The sequence below is a fragment of the Megalobrama amblycephala genome, linkage group LG11, assembly GCF_018812025.1.
Source record: "Megalobrama amblycephala isolate DHTTF-2021 linkage group LG11, ASM1881202v1, whole genome shotgun sequence".
In the NCBI taxonomy this organism is placed as follows: Eukaryota; Metazoa; Chordata; class Actinopteri; order Cypriniformes; family Xenocyprididae; genus Megalobrama; species Megalobrama amblycephala.
The window spans coordinates 29,883,299-29,908,393 of record NC_063054.1 but is presented as its reverse complement, the minus strand read 5'-3'; the positions used below and the strand labels follow the sequence as shown (position 1 = coordinate 29,908,393).

The 25,095-nt window shown below is 37.0% G+C and overlaps 1 protein-coding gene across 4 annotated transcripts in view; it reads right to left on the bottom strand.

The window, feature by feature from the left end:
* The window catches only part of aig1 (androgen-induced 1 (H. sapiens)), a 46,701-nt gene extending 22,491 nt beyond the window's left edge, over positions 1-24,210 (bottom strand). The window contains exons 1-4 of one of the 4 annotated variants that reach the window (XM_048207366.1): positions 23,339-23,699; positions 15,318-15,473; positions 9,028-9,129; positions 7,715-7,898 (exon numbers count right to left, since the gene is read on the bottom strand). In XM_048207366.1, coding sequence (XP_048063323.1) covers positions 7,845-7,898; positions 9,028-9,129; positions 15,318-15,473; positions 23,339-23,644 — 618 coding nt within the window. In that variant the 5' untranslated portion in view covers positions 23,645-23,699 and the 3' untranslated portion in view covers positions 7,715-7,844. Of the gene's footprint in view, positions 1-7,714; positions 7,899-9,027; positions 9,130-14,646; positions 15,230-15,317; positions 15,474-23,338; positions 23,730-24,149 lie in introns of those variants that run through there. The other 3 variants (XM_048207367.1, XM_048207365.1, XM_048207369.1) reach the window with 3 other exon arrangements.
* Positions 24,211-25,095: the final 885 nt, after the last annotated feature.

Here is a 25,095-nt window from a genome sequence, read left to right as displayed (position 1 = left end):
TTTTTCTGCATCCGTTTTGAAAGCCTCGACACATACATGGATACGCCTATGTCATTACCAAAGCAACCCATGTAGATAGGTTGGTTATGTCTGGACACACAATTAATAGTGCCTGAAAAGATCTGATTTGAGAAAAAATCTGACTTGCTTGCAGTCTGAACAGCCTTAATATGTCATTTTGCCTCAAAAGGTTTTTTTTCTTTTTGTAAACATAAAACTGTTTCATAATAGCCCTTGAGTGGCCCCTCAGAGGGGGTATTGTTGATAGGCCCCCTTGGTTTGGCTGAAAGAGTCACTGTTCATTGTCTTTCATGTCATCATCCACAGGTCTTGTTCTCTGACACCCATGCTTAAAGCAAGCTGAGTATCAATGAAAATCAGGTCCAGGGAGGCTACAGGAACCTGCCACCTGATGTAGTTGTCAACTAGACACCTGTCGTGATAGTAGCGTTGGGGAAAGTTACTTTTAAAAGTAATGCATTGCAATATTGTGTTACTCCCTTACTTTTTATGGAAAGTAATGCATTTCGTTACTCTTGCAATACCTTTTCACATCTGGGCTGTGCTTGCTTGTTTGTTTTTTAATAACAAAAAAATATTGTTGGCTATTTTTGCCAAATATAAAGGCCCTTTCACACTAAAGTGAAATGATTAAGCCTCAGGCTGAAGGAAATGCAAATTCAGGCCTGTACAGTAGAGGGCGCAGCTCAAACAAACCTTTCAGCTGTGCTGCCATTCTGGATTAAAGTTCAACACTCTTCAGCAATAAAAACAAAAAAATGAAAATCAAATGTGATGTTTATCTAGAGTAATTTTTGTTTATTAGTATGGTTGAATTAGATAATAGAAGGTCAGCAGCAAAGACACTGGTTAATAAAGTGAGATTAAATACATAAAGTATATTTGTGTTATTTGACATTTAATTATTGTGGGTTTGTGTAATATTCAGAGCTTGCATTTTATTCATTTTGAGGAATACTGAATCTGTTTTTGTGCAAGTGAGATGAATAAATCCATGCTTACATTTAGTCTAGAACTACAATGACCATCTTGTTTACACAGCGCACACAACAAGTTTAATAAATACGCCTGAAAACATAATGACATTGATATGACATTTGGATACAATAGAGTCAAATATTAAAGGGTTAGTTCACCCACAGTGGTTCAACCTTAATGTTACGAAGCATCGACAATACTTTTGTGTGCAGAAAACAAACAAAAATAATGACCTTATTCAACAATTTCTTCTCTTTCATGTCAGTCTCCTATGCTGTTTACGACGTATAGACAGTGCAGCGCTTTCGGGTTATTTAATTATTTATTTTTTTGCGCACAAAAAGTATTCTCGTCGCTTCATAACATAAAGGTTGAACCACTGTAGTCACAGACTATTTTAACGATGTCTTTACTACCTTTCTGGGCTTTGAAAGAGGTAGTTGTGTTGCAGTCTATTGGAGGCCAAGGATTTCATCAAAAATATCTTAATTTGTGTTCCGAAGATGAACGAAGGTCTTACGGGTACAAAATTACATTTCTGGGTGAACTAGCCCTTTAATGCCACAAGTTTCAGCATATATGAAAACTCAAGTAAATGTACGTGTGGTAGAAGCACACTTTATGTAAAAATTCACACAAATACTCATGAGCTCACATTGAACAATTTGTAAAAATAAATCATAATATGTTTTTCCCCTGTCTGCTAGATTAGAGGCAGTTGTGTTTTTTTTGTTTGAACAGAACGCTGGATTCTGCTGGCAGTCTCAAGGGGAGATGATCTCTTGTTATGACAGGCTATTTTGGCTCAGTATATGCCTGGCACAGCTGCAGGGATGCTCTCTGGCAAGTGTGGATACAGTGCTGGCATGATGGGGCTTTTTATTTCCCTGTGCCAAGAAGTGTGTTGGTTTGGTAGCTGCTCTTTGGCCTATCGCATGACAGGATGCTGATCTAGCCTTAATTTGTCCCTCAACACTCTAATGCAGAGCACTGATCCTGCTTTAATTTGCTTTCCATCACGGCTTGCTTTAATTTAATCCATAACGCATTAGGACCTGACCGTCGTAATCAGATATAATCAAATAGCATTTGTTGAAAATCCAGCTTAAGATGTCAAAGCCCTTAGATGTGGCATGTCTTTTTGGGATTCAAACAAAATGTAACAGGTTTTTGATAAAACATCAGGATATTATACTTTGACTTCACTATGCTGGGTTACTTGCAATGAAGCCTCATTGCATAAGACCATAGCACATTATGTCCTTAGTAAGTGGCTGGAGGCTTGCCAGACAAAACAACCAGATCCCTCCTGTCAATCTAGAGCTTTAGTGAATGAGATGGTTGCCAAGCAAAAAGATAACGCTAACACCACAGCACAATGACAGAGAAAACAAGAGCGGCCGCTCTGTAATGCGGAACAGCGTCAATGAGGGGAATTTACAGAGATGCTGTCATGTTAATAGATGCTTTTTTAGTGTTCTAACAAGCATTCTTGAGCAATACAGCATTTGTACACACAGACACACTTTTCACTGTTATTTTATTTTTTATTTTTTTCTAGTTTCAGGTTGTTTTTTTTCATTTTTTTATAGGGCTGACAAAGTTAATATTTAAGCTGGTATCATTTAAAATGTTTGAGTATTATTGCAGTCTCGTGGCATTTTCTTACAACATAAGGGTGAGTAATTAATGACACAATTTTCATTTTTGGATGAACTAACCCTTTAATGTAGAGGTTTATAAACAGTATTTCGCCAGTTTCACAGACAAGGCTTAAGCCTATTCCCATACCAAAATGCATGTTTGAGCTGTTTTAACTGAAAGCACCTTGCACTGGCATATCTTAAAATATGTTTGTGCCATTGTTTTGTCTCAAGATGCACGCCAATAATTTTTTTTTTTTTCCCACTAAGGCATGTTTATAAAATATACTTAAGTATCCTAATTGAAGTAAGGCCTAATCCTGGCTTAATCTAAGCCCTGTCTGTGAAACTGGGCCATTATGTATTAAAAACTAATACTGAAATAATGTATTAGTTATTTTATTTTTGTTAGCATTGAAGTCATGGTTTTTATTTCAGTTAAGATTTTTTTTCCCCCTCCGTTCGTGAACAATAATAACACTGACCTCTCTTTTATGTTCAACAGTGCAACCGCTGACTGTACTACGCTGTTTGCAACAAAACTGAGACACTTTGTGTTTCTCGGCCAGCCTGATATAAGATCAAAGCGTGCATCCTCGGGCGATGCATGAAAGAATCCGCGGGTAAATGTTCTATGGAAGATGACGGTGGCACTCCACTGTGGAAAATACCACAAAAATTATGATTTATTTTGCTTCACTTTACTTCATTGCATACGAGGAATGGCAAGCCACGGGACAAAGGATTTTGCAGGGAAACCTCAATGGCCATAATGAAGGGGAGCCTTGTTTTAACATGTCATTAAAATGATTCTGCATCTTGCAGCAATCTGGGGAATTACAGTCTGAGCTTGTACACTACCAGTACCCAAATTGGCAACGACCACCAGGTGGCAATCTGTCAACAGCCCAACTTATTTTACATTAATGGAGACTAATACATTCAATAATGCACATATGAATCAGATTCTGGGAAATGCAAGTGATTACTAGCCTAATAATCACTAATTTCTAGTTGTCAGGCAGCCCTTTTGGTTTGTGTACTTGGCCAGTTTAATAATTGATGGGTAGTTTTCATCCAGTTTATGCCAGAATAATATTGAATTTAGGTGTATTTTATCATCACTTACCAAACATTGACTTGGTTTGGACAAAAACAGTTGAATTTTTTTTTTCTTTTGTGTTTCAGAAGTCATACAGGTTTGAACTGACATGAGGATGAATAAATGATGACTAAATTTACCAATTTTTACCAAGGTGCCTTTACAGTTAGATAAGTTATTGTCCCAGCACTGTAAAAAAAAAAAATTGTTGTTAGTTCACCCAAAAATGAAATTTCTGTCATTAATTATTCACCCTCATGTTGTTCCACTCCCTTAAGACCTTTGTTCATAACACAAATTAAGATATTTTTGATAAAATCCGATGGCTCAGTGAGGCCTGCATTGCCAGCAAGATAATTAACATTTTCAATCGCCCAGAAAGCTACTAAAGACAAATTTAAATCAGTTCATTTGAGTACAGTGGTTCAACCTTAATGTTATGAAGCGACGAGAATACTTTTTGTGCGCCAAAAAATAACAACCTTATTCAACAATATCTAGTGATAGTCGATTTCAAAACACTGCTTCATGAAGCTTCGAAGCTTTACGAATCTTTTGTTTCGAATCAGTGGTTCGGAGCTTGTATCAAACTACCAAAGTCACGTGAACCATTGAAATTTCGAAACGTGTATGACATAAAGCCTTGCTTACTGAAATCACGTGACTTTGGCATTCGATACACGCTCCGAACCACTGATTCGAAACAAAAGATTCGTAAAGCTTCGAAGCTTCATGAAGCAGTGTTTTGAAATTGCCCATAACTAGATATTGTTGAATAAGGTCGTTATTTTTTTATTTCTCGTTGCTTCATAACATTAATGTTGAACCACTGTACTCACATGAACTGATTTAAATTTGTCTTTAGTAGCTTTCTGGGAAATTGAAAATGTTAATTATCTTGCTGGCAATGCAGGCCTCACTGAGCCATCGGATTTTATCAAAAATATCTTAATTTGTGTTCCGAAGATGAACAAAGGTCTTAAGGGTGTGGAACGACATGAGGGTGAGTAATTAGTGACAGAATTTTCATTTTTGGACCCTTTAACTTAAAAAAGTAAGTTACTTGGTTGCCCTAAACTTTTGAGTTCATTGAAATTAAAAATTTAAGTTAATACAATGAAGGTGATTGGTTTAATCAACAGAAACTCAAAATATGATGTTATCTGAACCACATTAATTATCTAAGTTGATTTGACAAAAGAAAAAATGTTGTGATAACAAATCATGAAAATTATTTTTTACAGTGAGTGATTTTTTGTCATAAAAGTGTAAAGTGTAACAGATCCTGAAAAATGTCTGATATGCTCTGACATCTGGTTCTTATCCTTGCGGTATCCTAAAGACGGTGGGTAATACCATTGGTTAAGCAGAAACTAGTCTGTCTGAGGTTCATCTGACACTGGCAAACCAAACATGTTATTAGAAGCAGAGAAAACACCACTGGAGTGCATCCGAAGCCCGGATCAGTTTAGCGCAGCCATGGACTGTGACATTGATCGATTTCAGTCACATGGATGTATTTCTCCTCTCTTTTGGAGGAAGGATTCTTGTTACTGTAAATGGTGAAACACTTATCCCCACAGTCTAAACATACTGGTGGTCGCAGTGGGAGTGTACAGTTAGAGACAATTTTCAAAAGAGAGCACTCTTCAAATTGGCCTGTGAGCACAGCTATTTTCTACTCTAAATAACAACCCACAAATCCAGAAGAAAGAATTGTTGAGAAATGCCACTGACAGGTTGAGAGACAATTAAAAAAAAAGAGGAGTCTGCAAAGTTAGGTTCCTCTCGGCGTGACTTTTTCTTTACAGGCTGAAATTGCAACTGGAATTCATTACCGACCTATAATGCTTGGTTAAATGGGATACTTGTGTAAAAATTCCTGTTCTCTGTTGCAGCAATGGATGTTTTTGAAGGTTTTGAAACTGTAAGTCGCTCATAAATATTGATGACTTTGTCTTTGAACTTACTGCATGATTAATTAGCAGAATCAAGTGTGTTCAAGGTCACGCCGTGGAAAAGGAATGGCTGTGTATCGTGTTTGTTTCCCCCGAACAATTAGCAGTGTGAATAAAGGAGCGGCGGAGAACTTGGGTTGTTTACCACAGGTAATCAGTCATAAAAGCCCCCGAGCACAATGACCTGTATCGTTTAAAAGCTACCTGCTGAATTAAATATGAGGAAAGTTAACGCTAAGAGCTCAGACTGAGCAAGGCTAGTCCAGAAAATACCTTCACGTGGGAAGTCGGCCTCTCTGATTCTTTGGTGCTTTTATTTTGAGATGTGCAGCAGTAGTGTTTTTTCTAAGCAGGTGTAAGATGTTTATTTGCGGTATGCATTTGGAGCGATTCGCTTTGAACGTGGGAGCTGCTCAGCGGGAGGCCACTGGCATTAACATTAGAGCAGCGCAACGCTCTTCTGACAGGCCTCTCTCTGCAGCGGAGTAATCACAAAGCAGAGACGGGATTATTGTTACAGATACTTTGACGCAGGTAAACTGCCTCCCGATGATGCCATGAAAGTTTAGTAGCGGCCTCTTTAAGTCCTATTGAAATGGCTCTGTTTTGATTGTTATCATCACATTATGAGTCTTGATAGGCTTGCCAAATATACAGAATTGCCGCTGACAGCTTCAAAACAGGGAAAATGTCCTTTCCCTTGTCACTTGGGGGAAATATAGTGTTTTTTGTCTCATCTTTTCATGTCACTTCCTGTCTGCACTTACTGAGACAAAGTTTTCAAATTCTAGTGATGTGATTAATATTCACAAATATTTGCATGTGTCTACATATGAGTCCCTGACAGTTTTAAAGGACTTTGTAGCTATGAGCTGTTTGCACCAGAATAACTATAAATATGTCTAGTGTATTCAGAAACAATGACTTAAAAGGAGCAGTCGTCCAGCTTTATAATAGTTTGTTGTCGTCTAATTTCTAAGGAAGCCTGCGAAAAGCAGTCTCTCTCTCTCTCTCTCTCTCTCTCTCTCTCTCTCTCGCTTTCAGTGAATCAAGATGTAAAGGATTCATAAATGCCCTGCTGTGGGGGTTTCACTGATGGGCACATCATGGTATAAATTAGAGATAGATTGATATATCCAAATTTTTGATACCAATATGCCAAATTGATTTGTTGTATTTGTGTTTTGACACAATAACTAAATGATCATTAGGCTACAACAATACAAAATAATAATAATAACTATTATCATTATTATTATATTAAAATAAGAATTCTTCTATAAACATTGTAATCTATTAATCATTTAGTTAATATTATAATTATATTGTTATAATATACGATTTAATAAATAATGTGTTAAAATATTAATATTATAATTTTAAGAATATGTAAAGATGTTTTGCAGTCTAAATTGGCTTATTTTTTATGTTTTTCATATTTTTATTGTTATATTTATTTATTATATTTTTAAACATTTTATTGTTATAATGTATGTTAGCTGATCAATTAATTTGATAGTTTCAAGAAAAGTATTATTATTATTTATTCAAAGTTGTTTTGCAGTCTAAATTGGCTTATTTTTAAAATATATTTTTCATATTTATTTTTAATAAAATGTTATTTTTATAATTTATGTAAGTTAATAAATTGTAAAATTTTAAGAAAATTATTATTATAATTTCTATTTATGCAAAGCTGTTTTGCAGTCTAAATGGGCTTATTTTTTAAAATATTTTTCAGATTTATTTTAAATATACTTTTATTGTTATAATTTATGCAAAGTTGTTTTGCAGTCTAAATGGGCTTCATTTTTAAAATATTTTTCAGATTTATTTTTTGTATGAATATCTGTAAAGAATATCTCTGGTACGAATTCTGGGGCCACAGCTCGGATTCGACTTTGATTGTGCTTGATTCTGCCTAAAACAGTAACAAGGCTTAATCACTGTTTCTTTGTCAGAGCAGCCAGTGAACAGAAGACTGTTGCCATGGCAGCACGGGTAAACAAACAAATGTGGTACCATGGAATGCTTCAAAATATTTACAATGGAGTAACCCTCTTTCGGTCGCAGGCGGGATAATCTGGAACGTTTTGCATAGCACAAATTGTTCTCAGCTGGAAGGTAGTTCTCTCCCGTGGGTCAACCCTCAGCAGCCCAACTGTACTGATCACAAGACCTCTGCAGCTTCACTGGCTGGAAAAAAAACACTGACTAGCAGGAAAGAGCATTCTCTTCATTGAAAACCCTGAATTAGCATTATCGGCTGAACTAATGATGCGAATTTGGGGTTGGATATTTTTTTTTTCTTTTTATCCTAACAATGTACTATCATAGCTTTTACATTTGCATTTAGTTTTTATTATTTGCATTGCTTTTTCTCTGCTGTCTTTGACCAGAACAGATTCTCAACCCATTTTTGGGTCACAATCCAGCAGTTGATAATCACTGATCTAACATTAGAGGAAAATGAAGCAAAGAAATGTAAGTTTTTAGCACATACCTAAAACCAAACCTAAAAAAAAAACCCATGTACTCTCTAATGTGTATTAATGACAAATGTTGAAAGGTTTAAAAACCCTGCGGAAAATCCAATTGCATATGATTTCACAATGCCACTGCACATTAAAGATAGAGGCGATTTCTGATTAGGCTCAAAGGTTACATTCGTTTTGATTAATAACCGAGACATGTTTCCCTAGCAACCGCTACGTGTGTTGTCATTGGCCCGGGCTATACCCAAGTCAACTGAATACATCCTGTGATTAGCGACGACTAAGACATCCAACCACGTTTCCAGTAATAGCTTCATTCTGAGCTGTATTTCCTATCAATCTATCAGAAGCCTCTAGGTCCCAAAACCTCTTTCGTCAAGGCCACTTCAGCATATTAAAGAAGGATTCAATATGGAAGCGTTTAGGTTATTAAATATCTCTTGTGGAGGCTCTTCTAGACTAATTGCAGTGAAGTCTTTTCAGTTCTGTAGATACATTAATGACGGATTAATAACAATATGTTTATGTAAACATTCTTGCTCACTGATGCTAACAGAGACACATTTGCTATTTGCTACTGGAATTACATAACAAACAATAATGCCACCACACGTCAATTCAGAACCTGTCATAAAAACAAGAACTGCCACTATCTGACCCCACCTTAGAGCTTTTGTTCCACCTGATTGAAATGAACAATTGCACAACAACTGCCATTTCCACATCTGATGTCAATGTCGCCTAAGAGATTATAAAGAACATAATGTACTTTTTCTTTTGTTCCTGTCTTGTACTTTCTAGAAAGAAAGAAAGAAACATTTCCCACTCACCATGCCATGGTTTAGCCACTGTGGTATAAAGTTGTCCAGGAGTCTTGGGTAAACCAAATCTCTGTCATATAGGTAAAGAGCCCAGAACATAGTCACCACAAACTGCAAACAGAAAAGAAAGACGCAACTGATAAATAATCATCAGATCACAAACAAAATCTGTTTGTTTTTTTATAGTAATTTTTATAGTATTTTTTTTAGAGTAATTCCTAGTAATTAATGAGATGAGTAGACTATGTGTAGTATATAATATGAGCAAAATATGGTATCAAATGCCTAAATAATTTTTAAAAAATTAATATAAATAGTTGATTATTATAGATACTATATATACACCAATCAAGCATCACATTATGACCTCTGAGAGGTGAAGTGAATAACACTGATTATTTCTTCATCACAGCATCTGTTAGTGGGTGGGATATATTAGGCAGCAAGTGAACATTTTGTCCTCAAAGTTGATGTGTTAGAAGTAGGAAAAATGGGCAAGCGTATGGATTTGAGTGAGTTTGACAAGGGCCAAACTGTGATGACTAGATGACTGGGTCAGAGCATCTCCAAAACTGCAGCTCTTGTGGGGTGTTCCCGGTCTGCAGTGGTCACTATCAGACCATTGCAGTGGTGAACCGGTGACAGAGTCATGGGTGGATCAAGGATCATTGATGCATGTGGGGAGCATGGCCATTGTGGTCCGATCCAATAGACAAGCTACTAGAACTCAAATTGCTCAAGAAGTTAATGTTGGTTTTGATAGAAAGGTGTCAGAACACACAGTGCATCACAGTTTGTTGCGTATGGGGCTGCATAGCCGCAGACCAGTCAGAGTGCCCATGCTGACCCCTGTCCACCGCCGAAAGTGCCAACAGTGGGCATGTGAGCATCAGAACTGGACCACAGAGCAATGGAAGACGGTGACCTGGTCTGATGAATCACGTTTTCTTTTACATCACATAGATGGCCGGGTGCGTGTGCGTCGCTTACCTGGGGAACACACGGCACCAGGATGCACTTGCACAGGATGCAAGGGAAGAAGGCAAGCCGGTGGAGACAGTGTGATGCTTTGGGCAATGTTCTGCTGGGAAATCTTGTATCCTGCCATCCATGTGGATGTTACTTTGACATGTACTCCCTTTCATGGAAACGGTATTCCCTGGTGGCTGTGGCCTTTTTCAGCAGGATAATGCACGCTGCCACAAAGCAAAAAATGGTCCAGGAATGGTTTGAGGAGCACAACGAGTTTGAGGTGTTGACTTGGCCTCCAAATTCCCCAGATCTCAATCCAATCGAGCATCTGTGGGATGTGCTGAACAAATAAGTCCGATTCATGAAGACCTCACATCTTGGTGTCAGATACCACAGCACACCTTCAGGATTCTAGTGGAGTCCATGCCTCGATGGGTCAGGGCTGTTTTGGCAGCAAAAGGGGTCCAACACAATATTAGGAAGGTGGTCATAATGTTAAGCCTGATCTGTGTATATATACAGTACTGTGCAGAAGTCTTAGGCACGTCAGTATTTTCACCCCCCCAAAAAGGTTTTAAGCCAGTTATTTATATCTTTTGCTGTAGTGTGTCAATAGGAAATATCCGTTCACATTTCCAAACATTCATTTTGCCATTAATTGTAATAATCCAGTGAGATTTTTGAATACACAAGGAGTCTGACAACAGTGATCTGATCTCACCATCATCGAATCCGTCTGTGATTACATGAAGAAACAGATGAAACTGAGACAAACTAAATCCAGGAGAACTGTGGCCGTGTCTCTAAGATGCCTGAAGAAACCTGCCTGCAAAGATACAGTACTGTGAAGAGTTTTAGGCACTTGTGTAAAAATGCTGTAAAGTGAGGATGTTTTTAAAAAATACTGTTATAAATAGATTTTATTTATCAATTAACTTATATTAACTAAATCAAAACAAAATTTTGTGTGACCACCCTTTGCATTTAAAACAGCTCTTGTCCAGGTACACTTGGGCATCATTTTTCAGGTAGCTTTGGAGGCAGGTTTCTTAAAATCTCTTGGAGACATGGCCACAGTTCTTCTGGATTTGGTTTGTCTCAGTTTCATATGTTTGTCAGCCATCTCTGTCGTTCCTTGAAATTAGCTCAAAAAGAGAAACCGCAACTACATTTTATCTTTGGAGGAACTTCATAACTTTTTAAGACCTCTCACTCCCCGCAAAGACTTTAAATTGAGCCCATTCCTCACCCCCAGATTCCCAGCAGGTCTTCAGGAAGACTGCCGAACTCCCGCCTGATGCCGGCACATCTAATTATGCCGAAAAGTCTAACTTGTCTAATATCCTCTTTGATTCCCCATCTACAGGACACAATCTCTGTGCAAAACACTGACAAGCACTAAAACCAGCCATGAGCACAGCAAACCAACACACAGAGCTCATATTTTCATATCAGCATACCATAATTAATCCCTGAGAGCTGACTACTTCTTCCTTGCTTTTATCCAGCACTTACTTTGAGCTACAGATGCCTTCTGTGAAAAAGGACAGTGTTAAGTTGATGAGGACATCACACACGCTTTTAAAAAACAGGCACATTGGTGTGGAGCATGCAGGCCTTGTGAAAGAGCGTTTGAAGTCCCAGGCTCTCCGAGGAGGAATTTCACTTCCCCTGCTGTAAACCTGAACTGCTCAAACGTATTTGCATTAATGGGTCTCATTTCTGGGCGTGACAGATTTCTGTTTGGTTTGGGTGTCTCCGATTATTTTGCAGGATTCTTGTTTCCAGTAAGGGCTTGGATGATGGTCACCGTACCCAAATAAACGGGCGGCACTGTGAGGATAGGCCTTGTGAAAGGATCTGTTGTGCTTTTGAAGCATATTTCAAGAAAACGTTGGGCTTCATTTTGAAAGTGCAAGTTAAATAAGTTCATTGCCGGACAGGTGGTTTATTTGGATTTGCCCGTTCCATGCACTCTCTCTGGGCACTGCGGATGAACCACATAGAACGCGGCAAACCTTCTCTATTATCCAGCCAAACTAGCTGGACTGGGAAACTTCATCCTGTCGTCTGACATACTGTATAGTCTAAGGTCATCAGGCAGATGGAGCAGAATTTGGTCCCATTGTATCTCAGAAGAGTGGATATCAGCAAGACACACATACCACTAATAGGTGTCATAAAATAACCTGGCTAAAGCTAACAAAGTCTGCATATCACTCAAACACGGTAGAGCCCGTTTCCCAATATTAACCTCAGCACTAATGATGCTCATTGAGATGGCTGTAAGCTGAGCCTCATGCCTAGCTCTTAAACTGAGGGCCAGGGCCAAGTCAAGCATCTATTTCGTGTTTGTATCATGGCTGTCTGGCTGCTAAGTTTTTTACAAGCTAACAAGGAACCATCCTCTGTCTGCCATCTCGTTAAGCCCCGCTGAGAATCTGCAACCACAAGTATTCTGCAAATATCCACAGAATGATGCAACAGTCAAAGTTGCATGTCTATGTTTATTATATTTAAAATGTTATATTAATTTTATATTTAAAAAAATAACAAATATTTACACTTCCAGTCAAAGTGTCACATGATCTTTCAGAAATCATTCTAATATGCTGAGTTGCTGATTTTTTTCTATTTCAAATACAGTAAATGCTGTTCTTTTGAACTTTGTATTCTTCAAAGCATCCTCAAAAAATAAATCATTCCACAAAAAATTTTCAACATTGATAATAATAAGAACCATTAATAATAATTGAGCACCAATAATAATTGATTCAGCATATTAGAATGATTCCTGGAGGAAAATTCAGCTTTGCCATTACAAGAAAAAAATATTAAAATAGAAAAAGTTATTTTAGATTCATTAATAATATTTCACAATATTACTGTTTTTGCTGTATTTCTGTACTTTTTGTAAAAATAAATAAATGCAGCCGTGGTGAGCATAAAATACGTCTTTCAAAAACGTTAAAAATGTTAATTCCAAACTGAACAGTTTATTTTTAAATATAATACACACAGAGAGAGATGATCTTTAATATAAACATAAAAATAAGCTATTTTAAATATGTTATGCAGAATTTTTTGAAGATTTTTGCTGATTTTACTTGCACACTTCAAAATGTACTTTACTTTATTTATATGAAGAGAAGGGTTCTATTATTAGTGATCCCTTGCAATGTAAGGAGATTGCCTGTGTCTCTTTCATTAAAATAAAATGAGCAGAGTCGATTTTCTTTCCACTTAAGGTTTAAGTCACTTTGACACTGTCATTTGACATCTTAAACTCTTCAATAACATTGTGCCATGCAATATTAAAAGATCTTTAGCCAGTCAGAGACAAAGCAAGACATTTGTGACCACAATTTAAATATTTTCCGATATTATCCGATAGTCATCACTGACACACACAAAACAGAAACAACACAGTGTTTCCTTCTCCACTTTGCAGGGCAGGATTTTATTGCACAGCTGATTTTGTGGCAGTACCAGATAGATGACTCGGGATTTGCAAAGCAAACGAGATGTACATTTAAGACAATGCGTATTGGTGTCTGTATAGTCACCTTATGCAAAGCAGCATGTGTTGATGTGTCCAGATATAGAGGTATATGCTGAGAGAATACAGATGCTGTATGACCTGACCTGCAGGCTTATACCTTTTAAGGAATGCGATGATTCACTGTTTTGATGGTCTAAATACAGATCTAAAGGCACCTAGTGTTTATTCTGCCCTACAAAGACAAAACACAGTAAATATTTAAACTGGATTGCACATATGCTAAGCCATAACTCTGGACAATGCTGTTGATTTTATGTAATACTGTATGTGTCTTGTAATTGTTATTTTGTTTAGTTTTCTTGTTTTATTTAGAGGGACTTACATTTATCGTAAAATGTGATTTTTTTAAAATACATTTTGGGGTTAATATGTTCTTTTTAAAGAAAAAAAACTTTTTTTACAACATGAATGCTATGACACTAGTTTTGGATGAAGAGATGTGCTTGTTGTTGTTTGTTATTTTTTGTACAAGCAGGATGTGGCAGTTGGTTGGTGTGGTATTTGTCCCGCCCCTCCTCCACTGTGATTGGACGGCTGGGTAAAAAGTGACAGTGATGAGCACTGTGTTTTCCCAAAGTTGAAGATTCTGCAACACTCAGCAACACTCAGTGCTCCCATTGAAAACAATGGGAAAAATATGAAAACCTTGGGAACAAACACTATGCTGGACACATAGCCTAAATGCTGTTCTTTAGAACTTTCTATTCATTAAAGGGTCCTGCAAATGTATCATGGTTTCCACAGAAAGGATTTTAACTTTGATAATAATAAGAAATGTTTCCTGAGCACCAAATCAGCATATTAGAATGATTTCTGAAGGATCATGTGACACTGAAGACTAGAGTAATAGATGCTGAAAATTCAGCTTTGCAATATATTATATTAAAATAGAAAACTTTTTTTTTTATATAATAATTTCACAATATTACTGTTTTATTGTATTTTTGATCAAATAAAGACAGCCCTGGGCATAAGAGACTTTTTTCAAAAACATTTTTTTTAAAAACATACCGGCCCCAAACTGTTAAAACAGAATGGCATTGAAATTGCTAAGTTGCAAAAATATTAAAACACTGGTCATACATTTGCAGCAAGCAGTATTTTTACCATTTGCACCCTCTATAAATGTACTCAGTACACAAACCTCCTTTCTTAGATCCAGTGAATGATTGCTTGAAACAAGTTTTGAACAGTTGCCACTGTTTTCCTGTGGTTTCAGACATCTTAATGTCAATGACATGTGTGGGAGGGGAAGGGCAGCTCCAGACAAAGTATTGCATTCATGTTCCGTTACAGTACTGTTTTTTTCTTTCCCACATTAACAATTGAACTTGATGGCTCAGAGAGTTTATGGTAGGTTCACACACTTTAAACTAACCGCACCATAAGTCACCTTCTGCCAATTACCTTTTCTGATTTTCTGTATAAAAAAGTGCAATGTTTGCATATATGTACAGGCTTATATAAAAGCTGAAACTTTTCCAAACTTTAGATTTGTTTTGCACTGAAATAATCTGGATCACTGCATTATTTTACTTAGAAAATTGGCCACATTGGTGTTTTTATTCAATTTCAATCCAATTTTCAATGTTGATCCTAAGCATTGATGTTATCTGAACATCAACATATTCTCACTGAGCCTGTAGCACTGCCCATAATCTCCGGATGTAGGTCCAACTAACACAAATAAAGTGTATTTTTATGGATCTCAGTCAGTTAGTGTACATATGCAAAATGAGAAATCTGACTGGTGATTTATACATACCACACCAACGGGAAAGGCCAGAACGGCCATCATCCAGTCTCGTAAGCCAATCAGCTTCCTCAACTGTCTCTCTTGCTCCATACTGGCACTGCCTTTTGTCAAAAGGCTTGAAAGGTCCGTCAGGACACATACTCCAAAGAACACTGCCTGAATGACCTGAGATAGAGAATCAAAAATACGGGTTAGGAAAGATTAATGTAGTATACCTAAGAAAGGGGGCAGATTTGTAAGGTGTAAAGTGTACCCGAAAACCATACTTAAGTAAAAGTAGAGATACCTTACAGCGGAAATGACTCCATTACAAGTCACCAATTCCAATACCACTTGAGTAAAAGTCTTAGAGTATCTGATTTTAACACTACTTTAGTATTTTACTCATACTGAATATAGGCTCAAAGATGCACTAGTCCTCAACATCTACAGTAAGAGACATGCCAGTGAAAAAATAAGAAATGGTTGACTAGTGAGGACTGCAGCAATCATGTTTATTTTCTAAAATCGAAATAAAAAATAAAACTGAACACCTCAATATTGCAATAAATCAAGGTCGACAACGGCCTCTTAAACATCTACAAACACTCAAGTCTCACTTAAAGGTGCCCTAGATTATGTTTTTAAAAGATGTAATATAAGTCTAAGGTGTCCCCTGAATGTGTCTGTGAAGTTTCAGCTCAAAATACCCCATAGATTTTTTTTTATAAATTTTTTTAACTGCCTATTTTGGGGCATCATTATAAATGCGCCGATTTTATGCTGCGGCCCCTTTAAATCCCGTGCTCTCCGCCCACAGAGCTCGCGCTTGCCTTAAACAGTGCATAAACACAGTTTACACAGCTAATATAACCCTCAAAATGGATCTTTACAAAGTGTTCGTCATGCATGCGGCATGCATGCGTCGGATTATGTGAGTATTGTATACTGTTATATTGTTTACTTCTGATTTTGAATGAGTTTGATAGTGCTCCGTGGCTAACGGGCAATGCTACACTGTTGGAGAAATTTATAAAGAATGAAGTTGTGTTTATGCATTATACAGACTGCAAGTGTTTAAAAATGAAAATAGCGATGGCTCTCTTGTCTCCGTGAATACAGTAATAACCGATGGTAACTTTAACCACATTTAACAGTACATTAGCAACATGCTAACGAAACATTTAGAAAGACAGTTTACAAATATCACTAAAAATATCATGTTATCATGGATCATGTCAGTTATTATTGCTCCATCTGCCATTTTTCGCTATTGTTCTTGCTTGCTTACCTAGTCTGATGATTTGGTTGTGCATATCCAGACGTTAATACTGGCTGCCCTTGTCTAATGCCTTTTATAATGTTGGAAACATGGGCTGGCATATGCAAATATTGGGGGCGTACACCCCGACTGTTATGTAACAGTCTGTGTTATGTTGAGATTTGCCTATTCTTCGGAGGTCTTTTAAACAAATGAGATTTATATAAGAAGGAGGAAACAATGGAGTTTGAGACTCACTGTATGTCATTTCCATGTACTGAACTCTTATTATTGTTTGTCTTCGGAACACAAATTAAGATGTTTTTGATGAAATCCGAGAGCTATATAATCCACACATAGGCAGCAACGATGTTGCACCTTTTGAGGTCCAGAAAGGCACTAAAGACATCGTTAAAACCGTCGACGTGGCTACAGTGGTTCAACCTTAATATTATGAAGTGACGAGAATACATTTTGTGCGCAAAAACAAACAAACAAAAAAATAACGACTGCCTATGTGTGGATCAGATACCCTCGGATTTCGTCAAAAATATCTTAATTTGTGTTCTGAAGACAAATGAAGGTCTTATGTGTTTGGGATGACATGAGGGTAAGTAATTAATGACAGAAATTTCATTTTTGGGTGAACTAACCCTTTAAGCTTACAAAGGACATAAGACATCTTTCAAAAAGGTCTCTTTGATATAACAGATAAATACATTTTTTTTTTTAAAGTAAAATCAAATAGTCAAAGTCTACTTGCTCTGGATGTGCTAGTTTCGGCATCATCCCCAGCTGTAGCCATGTTCTCATCTAAGCACCCGTGATTCAACAACTACTACTCACATTTGAGTAAAGTAGCCTTGTTGACAAGTTTGGGTGAGTAAGGGAAAAACGCACAAGATATAGTACCTTCAATGCCCTGTAGATGGCGATATCGCTTCTTTTGTAGCAGAAATAAACTGCTGCAGAAAAAGTTGGGTGTCATGAAAAATGTAAAAGTTAGGCAGCTGACTTGTTGCCTTGCTGCTTTATCAGACAATGACTTTGTAGGCAGCATTTGCGCAAGAAGGTACTACACAAAACTGATTTCTGACAAGCGTTTGAGGTAGAGTAATGTTTAATGATCTACAGCAAAACAGAGCGAGCTTTGGTGAAAACTAAGCAAATATTTAATTACTACAATAGTAATTTCTTGCTAGAAATGGCATCAGAAGTGAAAAACAACCAAAAACATACATTTACACACAACCTGACCACCGACCGCAACTTTAAGACGCCATCTTTATTTTTTAGCTTTTAGCTAGATATCGAAGGATATATCTATGCTGCCTTCAAAAAATGATCAGATGAAGATATCTCAGGAAACAGGAAGTGAAGCTAACATTGGATTCGGACGTGCCTTGATGCCTTCCTACTTTGGAACGCATCCTCCAAAGGCAGCATTTTTAAGCTTTCAGATACAGCCAATGAGTAATTGCATTAATCATTACAAATGTATTGGAGTAAAGAGTACATATAAACTTATTCAAAAATGTAGTCAAAAAAGTAGTAGTGGTGGACAGTAACAAAGTATTGTTACTTCATTACTGTACTTGAGAACAATTATCATGTATCTGTACTTTATCGGAGTATTTTTATTTTGGGAAACTTTTCCTTTTCCTTCACTATATTCCAAAGCATAATAACATACTTTTAACTCCACTACATTTCATAAAAACATGTCGTTCCTCATTATTTTACTTGTGAACGAGCCGATTCTCTTAAATTAACCTGTTAAATGGGTTTGCAAATCTGAATGATTAATTTATGAACTGGACCAATCCGATTGCATAGAGTCAACAACTAACTGATTCCAATGATCCGGTCAGAGCGAGTCTCCAGTTAACAATTCACTGAATTCACAAGTCTGACTGAAAATGAGCCAAGAATGGCAGTTTGTAGAAAATTAAATATTTATGTTGGTTTAAGGAAATACAAACTGTATATTTAGCTGTATTTGAGGCCCTAACTGAAAAGAGCAGGTAAAGCTTTTTTTTTTTTTTTATAAATATAAATAAATAAATGAAATTACCTCTTTTTTTTTGAAGGCCTTTCATTGACACACAAATCAAAGCTGTCTTTTAAAAGGAACACAAGAGGGAAGTTGAAGGGAAACTTGATGAAAGCCATGCATTCATCTTTGGTTGTCTCAAAATAGAATATGAGTATTTCTAAGTGCCATCATTTTCCAAAGCAAACAAACTCACATCACAGAAAACAGAACAATATACTGATACAGTTGACATGCTTTAAAATGTTACAATGCATGACAGGCCGCAAGAAAACTGCCATTGAAATGATTTAATACACAACCTTTCCTCCATAACCTATTTCTTGTGTTAAGCTAATATGTCTTTTTTTAGTCCATTTTCCATTAGTGAACATTCGTGATGAGTGTTAGGAGATTGCTTTGACATTAATTTACGATGGAAAGACATTATGGAATTATGAGGGTTTCTTTATTATATCTCCTCCACAGATATCCAACATGCAAAAAAGTCTCCCATTAATACACTCTTTAATATTTCATTCCTCATTATCTTTCTGCTCCTAAATTTGTTTCCTGGTGTCTGAAGACAGGAGAAGCCCTGCTAAGGCTTCATATAAATGTTCGATTTGTTCAAAACCAATCTTTTATTGGAAAAGTCTTAAATCCCTATTACCAGCCACCTAAAATGATCTATTTTTCTTACTCTACCCTCACTAATGCTTTTGATCTTCGCTTTAGCTGAGCTAAAAATGGACGTCGATCCTTTTCTCGCACCATTTGAGATTTAAAAAACAGCCTCGGTGCGAGGACACGAAGCCAAAAGAGGCATAAAATCATTTATTAGCAATACAAAGCCTTATTTTGTGCTTATAAACAACCACAAGGATTCCTGGACTGAGATTCAAGTCTCCATGAAATCTAGTGAATTGCTTGTTTGAGGCTGGGAATAATAATAATTGGGCTATAAGGAAAACTCACTTCTTATCGAATGACAGACTGCTGCTACAGTATACTGCAGAAACAGTGGCTCGCAACATAATTAAGGTAATATTGCATTCATGCTCAAATAAATGTCATAAAACTATGTGCACTTGTAGTTCAGACGCTATGCATTCAAATGCATCATTTCAATTTATAATCGTAGTTGCAAGGCATTTGCAGCATAGCAACTGCTCTCATAAAAATATAGACTGCCTTTCATCACAGTAATGATACACTCAAAAAACCTGCGCATCTGTGCTAATTAAACTCTGCTAATTAATCCATGGGTATCTCATTGTCAGATCACTGAAAGCTTTCGGCCACACTTGACCAGGCACTTTATGTATGACACCGAGAGCTCAACTCAATGCCAGGCTCCTCAAGTGTCCTATTGTGACAATGGAAAGTCAAATCTAAACCCCTAAATTTAATAATTAATGAGGCCTGACGAAAACATAAATGGCTGAAATCAAAGTGGCACAGTTAGCACAATAGTAGTTACTTAGAGTGTAACAATGCTACAGTGGAGTATATCAGTTGTGGATATTTCAGCAAAAAGTATTTGATCCAGACGTACTTGCATTTCTTGTGCCAAGATGAGATAATCTGTCTTTCTGAATCTGACATGTGTTTATCGTTTGTTCTAATATTAGTTTCACACAGCCCCATCATCCAGGTTGAGTGGTGTCAGAGGTCCTTAAATACTGTCATAATTAATCTTTTTACTATAACACAAAGCAGCACAAACAATAACTCACCTCCCTATCTCTCTATGGTTGTGGTGAAAGTGATTCCAGTTCATCTGTGTTTACAGAGTTTATTAATGTAACATTAAATGGGTGGTTCATTGCGATTTCACTTTTTAAAACTTTAGTTAGTGTGTGATGTTGCTGTCAGAGCATTAAAGGTCCCGTTCTTCGTGATCCCATGTTTCAAACTTTAGTTAGTGTGTAATGTTGTTGTTAGAGTATAAATAAAATCTGTAAAATTTTAAAGCTCAAAGTTCAATGCCAAGCGAGATATTTTATTTAACAGAAGTCGCCTACATCGAACGGCCAGTTTGGACTACATCCCTCTACTTCCTTCTTTAATGACGTCACTAAAACAGTTTTTTGACTAACCTCCGCCCACAGGAATACACAAGAGTTGCGTTTGTAGAGTGTGTTTGTCGCCATGTCGTCGAAACGCTGTTATTTTCATCCCGCAGTCCAATCACCGGGTCTGATTCCGGCTCAAATTGATAGGGTAAAATTAAAGACATGTTTACAATAACACTGAGCGCGTGCATCTCCACGTTATGGTAAGAGGCGTGACCTTTCCGGGCAAGATGCGCTAAGCTGCTGTCGAATCACAACACAGGAACCGCTGGCACAATCAGAACTCGTTACGTATTTCTGAAGGAGGGACTTCATAGAACAAGGAAGTCATCAGCCCGTTTTTATGACAGTGGAAACAGCGGTATACAGATAAGTAAATTATGTGAAAAATACTGTGTTTTTTTGCACGCGAAACATGAACACATGTTATGTTGCACACTATAAACACAATCAAAGCTTCAAACAACCACGAAAAACGGGACCTTTAACAACATCTACAAAGTTACAATGCTCAAAGTTCAATGCAAAGGGAGATATTTTATTTTAAAGAATTCTCTGTTTAAGGACTACAACAAATGGCTGGTAGGGACTACAACGAGCTTCTTCCTGGGTGAGTGACATCACTAACCCTAGAATTTACATAAACCCTGCTCCCGAGAACATAAAGGGTAAGGCCATGTTATTGCAATACAGTACGTAACACAAATGCAATAGCATGTCATAAAAGCAAGATGCCAACATAAGTTATAACCGTAATTAAACTAAACTATACCTGTTCTATCTTCATATATATTCTCTGGCTCTGTAGGCATCTTACAACAGTTCCCACACGAGCGATTTATAGATTATCATGACAGAATATGCAATCAATAACTTTAAGATAGTTATCTCCACATCAGCTACATAAATTCATCAACTAACCATTCAGAAATGTTCTGTTGCATTCTACATGTTGTCACTTCTTCTTGAGTCTCTCCATCATTATCTGACTCCAGTTTGAACATAAAAGGCTGAACAGTTTCTGTCATTTTCAGTGAGTCTGTGTGAGGTAATCAGCGCTGCTAATATTCGGTTGTTAAGTGTGACGTCACGCGGCAGCACTTCCAGGTCCAAACTCTCTATCTCATACCACAAGAAAAACAACAAACAGTGCTACAATACACACACAATGTGGTGTAATACTACAAAAAAATTATAATCATAACCTTTATCTCCATACCAAAATTCCAGATGGCCAGACAGTGATTCATCTTTTATAAATCGTTAAAATATTAATGTCTGTGACACTGTGAGCACGGAGACTGTTGTGTAGACTGTAAGTATTTAAAATGTTTAACTTTTTAAAATGTTTGATGTTTAATATGAATAAATAGCGCTCATAAATGGCAGTCGATGGCATTCTCAAGTGAAACGAGTGGAGGCTTGGACCCAGAAACGGCGTTCCTTACGTCACGACTTAACGAGCGGATGAGCTCTTGAAACTCCGCCCTCTTCGTAGGAGCAGCAGCTCATTTGCATTTAAAGGGACAAACACAAAAACGGAGCACTCAAAAAGTGACAAATTTAACATGCTATAAAAAATGATCTGTGGGGTATTTTAAGCTAAAACTTCACATACACACTCTGGGGACATCAGAGACTTATTTTACATCTTGTAAAAGTGGCATTATATGACCCCTTTAATATAAGCCGTATATAAACCGTATATATGTCATTTGTGTTATTAAAAGTATGAAAATAACTGTATTTTCAATGTATAAAACAAATTTACAGTGTACATGGAATTCGAATAGTAATGCAGTCACTGCTGGTACATTCAAATTTGGAGTCTGTAAATTTTTTTTAATGTTTTTAAATGAAGTTGAAGTTGCTTATGCTCACCAAGACTGCATTTATTTGATCCAAATACAGTAATATTGTGAAATATAGTATATGTTTCAATTGTAATGCAGTCACTAGAGCGCTAGAGAAAACATCATTACAAGTGTTATGAACAAGCATAAGTTTTACAAAGCTCCATCCACAATAATCCGAACATATCTGTACAGAACATATCTGTACGTGAAATTATTCCCAGACAAGAATAAAAAAAATAGCAAACAGCGCACTGGACCAGATGTGCAAACGTGAAGTGTAACAAAACAACTTTTATTGCTATTAAAAATCACTGTTCGAAAAAGGGGGTGAAAAGGGGCTGTTTATGTGGAAAATGTGAGTCATTGGCTCACAGACTGTCATAACAGTCAATGCGTATGTGTGTGTGTGCGTACAGATGCTGGCGCCTAATGTGACCTGTATTTACTCTAACAGACTGCCAGAACAAAAGACAAGGATGCTGCTATTTATATTTCAAAACTGTGTATGCATCCTTAATTTGTCCTTCTAATTGTCCAGAGAACTGATCATTATTCAGCACAACCCTTCAGAATAAAATTCATTATTAATGAGGATGTGAGATATGAAAAGCATGACATCATCGTTAGAGACTTAAAAAGTCATTACGTCATGTGATTAACATTTAATGATCAGTAAATATGACGTAAGACAATTTGTGTTGGCGTTTTCCTTTTTGTAGGAACCTGGCATATTTCAGCACAACAGGGGCCTGTCTATATAATACATTATGGAGATCTCAAATATATAATCAGGCACTGCATGGGAACGATGCACATGCACTTACCAAATCTATGAACGTAAGAAACTTCCAGCTACCGCCGTATGTTTGATGCGCGGGCATGTCTATGGCTTTGTAATTGCAGAGGATAGAAAAATAAGAGAGGAGTATCGCTACTCTGAGGATCTGTGATGGGATGAGCGCCATTTTCCTTCCCCCGTCGTATTTCCGTCTCAGGAAATATCCTGTTGACAGAGGGATGCTGTTATGCGGTGGGGAGGAGGAGAGGAGGAGAGGGTCGCGCGGATCCGTGCGAGAAGTTGGTGGAGGCGGCGGATGTGCGCGAGAGGTTGTTGCTATAGGAACAAGCATCGCTGCCTGTGCAGAGCAGCTCGCGTGTCACTGTTCTTTGTGCTCGCGCATGCTCATTGTGTAGAGGAGATTTGGTGTTTTTCGTTTGTTTCTCACTAGGCAAATCATTTCCTGTCCAAATATAGTGTAAAATATTTAGGTGTAACATATAGTCTACTATTTATTCAAGGTCATTGTTTGGTCACACTTTTTTACTCAGTGAATATTGGTTTTTATGGCCTATTTTTAACGTGGAAGTAAGGTGTTTTCTGTGAATGTGCGAGACTTCCGATTTAGAGGAAGAATATCAAAGAGCAGTAAACTAAAACTGTTTGCGCTACAAACCGTGTTTATAATTAAGACAATACATTGAAATAATATGGTAATAAATACCAGCAATATATCAAGCAGCATAACGAGCAGTTTTGGACAGCTAAAAGTAACTCGAAAGCTAATGACACCGGAAGCCAAACACATTAAAGGATTAGTTCACCAAAAAATGAAAATTATGTCATTAATTACTCACCCTCATGTCGTTCCACACCCGTAAGACCTTTGTTCATTATAATATAATATTATAAAGCGACTAGAATACTTTTTGTGCGCCAAAATAACAAAATAGCGACTTTATTCAACAATATCTAGTGATGGGCGATTTCAAAACACTGCTTCATGAAGCTTAATGAATCATTTGTTTCGAATCAGTGGTTCGGAGAGCGTAACAAACTGCCAGAGTCACGTGAACGAAGCCTCGTTTACTGAATCATGGGATTTTGGCGCTCTGAACCAAGTGATTCGAAACAAATTATTCGAAAAGCTTTGAAGCTTCAACGATATTGTGAAATAAAGTCGCTATTTTGTTATTTTTGGCGCACAAAAAGTATTAAGGTTGAACTACTGTAGTCACATGAACTGTTTTAAATATGTTTTTAGTAGCTTTATGGGCATTGAAAAAGGGAGTGTTATTGCTGGCGATGCAGGCCTCACCGAGCCATTGGATTTGATAAAAAATATCTTAATTTGTGTTCCGAAGATGAACGGAGGTGTAGAACGACATGAGGGTGAGTAATTAATGACATAATTTTCATTTTTGGGTGAAATAACCCTTTAAATTTACAAATGACCGCACCCTACCTGCAAAATACGGTGAATGCTGTAGGCCTACCTACAACAAACAAAACAAACAAACAAAAAACGGTTACACATTTCCACCATTATTGGCTGAAATAAAAGATTCTAGCTTTAAATAAAAGAACTAGCCTTTATTTAATAATAATAATAAAAAAAAAAAACACAAAAATGTTTCAAACCACCATAAGAATCAGGCATAGAGGTTACAAGAATAGAATGAAACATAAATAACCATTTAAAAACATTACCCTTTCTCACCAGGTCATTTTTGAATTGTAGCCTATTACTGTAACCTATAATTGCCCATTTGAGTCCATCACTTTTTGAGAGATGTCGGACAG